The sequence below is a fragment of the Eurypyga helias genome, unplaced genomic scaffold (assembly GCF_000690775.1).
Source record: "Eurypyga helias isolate BGI_N326 unplaced genomic scaffold, ASM69077v1 Scaffold49077, whole genome shotgun sequence".
NCBI classification, from domain to species: domain Eukaryota; kingdom Metazoa; phylum Chordata; class Aves; order Eurypygiformes; family Eurypygidae; genus Eurypyga; species Eurypyga helias.
The window spans coordinates 1-3357 of record NW_010260725.1 but is presented as its reverse complement, the minus strand read 5'-3'; the positions used below and the strand labels follow the sequence as shown (position 1 = coordinate 3357).

The following is a 3357-nucleotide window of genomic DNA, read 5'->3' as shown; positions in this document are numbered from 1 at the left end:
GGATGGCATCCCTTCCCTCCATTGAACCAGCCCTTCCTATTGAACCAGCCAGTGCAGATTCAGATTCCAAGGAGATTCCTTGTTGGGTTTTAGTAACACCGACCTTTAGCAAGTAACACAAGCCCTGAAAGTAAAGAAAACACCCATCCCCTACTGTACCGTAAATCTCAGTCCCGCATACAAACCCCATTATTTGCACGCAGCTCTGACTCGCAGCTGCTCCCTCCACCACAGAAACACATTAGGCACCGACAGATACTTCTACTCTTACTGGCCTTGATGGAAGAACTCCTCTGTTACTTTTTCGCTCCACTGCTTGCTCAGCTCCCACGTCCGGCATGGATTACAGATGTCCGCGCACTTCAGAGCCATCTGAGCAAGGTAACGCACGGCGTTAGACCACCGTTCCCTCCAGCAGGAGCATCTCTAATTATTTATTTCCCAACAGCAGATTATTTTAAAGTCTGGTCTATATACGTATATTATAGACCATAATGCTACCACTTGAGCTTCCCTACAGAGTTATGGTCTATAATATTTAAAAAACAACCATCAGATCTCGTGAGTAATACGGGAATTCAGCCAAGTCAAAGCACTCTGGGGGCACCGTATTTAGCACATCCACTAGTACAGGAGACAGCGATGCATTCAGAAAAGCAAGCAAGCAGTATTTTTGCAGTTCTAGCTCCAAAGTTTGCGTTTTTAACAGCGGCTGGCACAGGACTAAACTTACCCATTCGTCCGCTTTCTCTCAGCACTCACAATACGAACCTAAAAAGTCTCTACAAACCTAGAGAGGCTCTCAAGGCTTTTGTTTTTAGAGCTTGCTAACCCTCTCTGCGGCAGAGCTGTAAACCGATTCCCGACAGCAGAGCCCTCCTCTCACCAGACAGGTTCTGACAAAGCAGTCGGCAGCTCTGAGGCTGCACTGGAGTCGTCAGGAGAGCTAAACCTCGCCTCGGCCACACTACCCTCCTTGGTCCAGCGGCTCTAAGCCAGCAGATGTACCGACACGCACGACGGCGCCTGGGAGAAGCGCTGGGAGGGGGGAGACGGAAGCGGAGGGAACAACCTTTTGGTAATGAAACACAATGACTAAAAGATATTTCTACTTCATTTTCAAAGTAGGAGAGCGCCTAGAAGTAGTAGTATTTAGCATTTTAAATTAATTATTTTTTAACGCTAAAATGATGTTTTCAAGAAGATCACCAAAAAGATCACCTGTAAGATGAAGTGACGGTGGTTCGCGTTCTCCAAACATAGGTCTCCTCTATCCAAATGGGATCGAAACATGGACAGATACTCATTTTGCTGACTGATGTCTGTGGCAAGAATGAGATCACCGATCTGGCTTTCCATCAACTGCCTGAAATCAGGATAGCAAACGTTCAAACAGCGTGACACTGCGAGCAGCGGACACGTAAACCTAGTGATGGCCATCACATTCATTATTGCACAAATACACGCCACAATCTTTATAATCACCATTTTCACTGAACTGTTTCTTTTTCGTTGTTGTTGCCTCTGAAAAATTCCTACAACATCCATAGAAATATCAGGACATTACATTGGCAGCTCTCAGCTAAACCAGTTTTTAGCTCCTCCTCTCCCACTTTCTGTCCCCTTAAAAATGCACAAACTAATTGTTTAAAGCAGGTGAAGCAGCCAGGTTGGATGAGGCTTTGAGCAACCTGGTCTAGTGGAAGGTGTCCCTGCCCATGGCAGGGGGGTTGGAACTGGATCGTCTTTAAGGTCCCTTCCAACCCAAACCACTCTGATTTTCTGTGTATCTTTCTGAAGCTGGTCTCTTAAACGACAGTTGTGGCGACAGAACGAGGAAAAGCTGCCAACTTTAATCTAAGCAGGTGCCTGACCTCTACGAATACGCTTTTTCGGGGTGCTTGTAGTAAATGTTATTTTTCCAAACATCACATTGCACCGTGAGCTGCTCTACTCCAACAGCACAGTATCCGGGAATTCTTAAAACAGGTCACAATCTACGTCTGCTGTTCAGAACCGCCGTGCCGCAATTCAGCTCGGTTCGCACGGCTGCCTTCAGGGAGTGGCAGCTTGCTCCCGTCTTCAGCCGGTGCGGAGGGGTTGGTATGAACGTACCTGTTTTCTAAGGACATGTGTGCAAATAAACCCGACTCTCTCAGCAACCCCACTGCTGATCTCCAGTGATGGTTCTCCAGTACTGAGGTATTCTGCCAATGAAAAGGGTAATACAGCTATCAGTCAACAGCTTTGTCTTAAACTGAAGAGCCACATCCCAAGAGGGTACCAGGCAGCATCGTTGGGGTTTGGGGGTGGTGTTCATCTACCTTATTTTCATTCCCCACCCCCCAAGGAGGTTAAAACCCACAAATCTCAAATACATTGTTAGCCTGCACATTTTTATCCCAGTGGCATGTCTGGATTCAAACTTACCACCGGCTAAACACATCCCAGTTTATACTCCCTTTCTGTATTCCTCAGGCACTGCCCAAACCCACTTTTAACAGAACAACCAATTCTGTCCTTACCTTATATAAAGTTGCTAAGTAATGGTTTGTTTTAATTAGGAAAGGTTGGTTAACGCCTGGGTGATCCAAGTCGTGTGTGGCAGCTGCTATCAAACTGAGCAGGACATCCCAGGGAGTTAAAGATTTGGAAAGCTGTAAGACAGTAACAACAAGCGGGGTTCCGTGAGCAACGCAGGCGTGCCCTCAGAATGTGCGCACGCGTGTCACGTTCCTGTCGGGGTTTTCGGAATTAAAAGCCATGAGTAACTCAGAAAAACGTTAATTACATAAAACTAATATCCCCCTGACGTTTCGCAGTATTTCCCCCCCACCAAAGCCACAAAAACTCAACGATGGTTTGAGCATTATCGTTATCTGAATGGGAAGGTTCAGTCTTAAACGCTGGCGCACAAAGCGCTGCTTTTTGGCTGGGAATGGCACACTGCTTCTAACCAGATCCCATGAAAGCCGCAAATTCTTAAAAAACCAGCTCTCCATCCCGTTTAGCAAGGTTGGCCGTATGTGCCAATTCTGCGTCAAACACAGACTGTGTTTTAAAAAACATAAACACCTTTCATCTTAAAAGGAAGAAACTAATGCTCTGGAAGACTTGAACTGTTCAGAATGGATTTCTGCTCTTACAAGAAGTTGTATTTCAAAGGCTGCCAGGAAAAGAACCAAAGAGGGAAGAAGTGCCAAAACCAAGTATTTTCAAGCAGCAGGCACAGGTCGAGCAACCCGTCACAAAACCACAGAGCCTTATTTTCTCCGTCCACAGCTATTGCTGTTTCTGATTGGGAGGTCAGAGTTCGACTCAGTAATAAAGTGCAGCTTGCCCCTGTGCTGGATTCAG

The 3357-nt window shown here is 46.3% G+C and overlaps 1 protein-coding gene across 1 annotated transcript; it reads right to left on the bottom strand.

The window, feature by feature from the left end:
* Positions 1-271: 271 nt before the first annotated feature.
* LOC104512219 (high affinity cAMP-specific 3',5'-cyclic phosphodiesterase 7A-like) lies at positions 272-2657 on the bottom strand (the record flags this gene model as incomplete). The annotated part of the gene is made up of 4 exons (XM_010155114.1): positions 272-372; positions 1222-1366; positions 2116-2207; positions 2526-2657. Coding segments are annotated over 4 exons (470 nt in total), but the record flags the coding sequence as incomplete, so codon positions are not given.
* Positions 2658-3357: the final 700 nt, after the last annotated feature.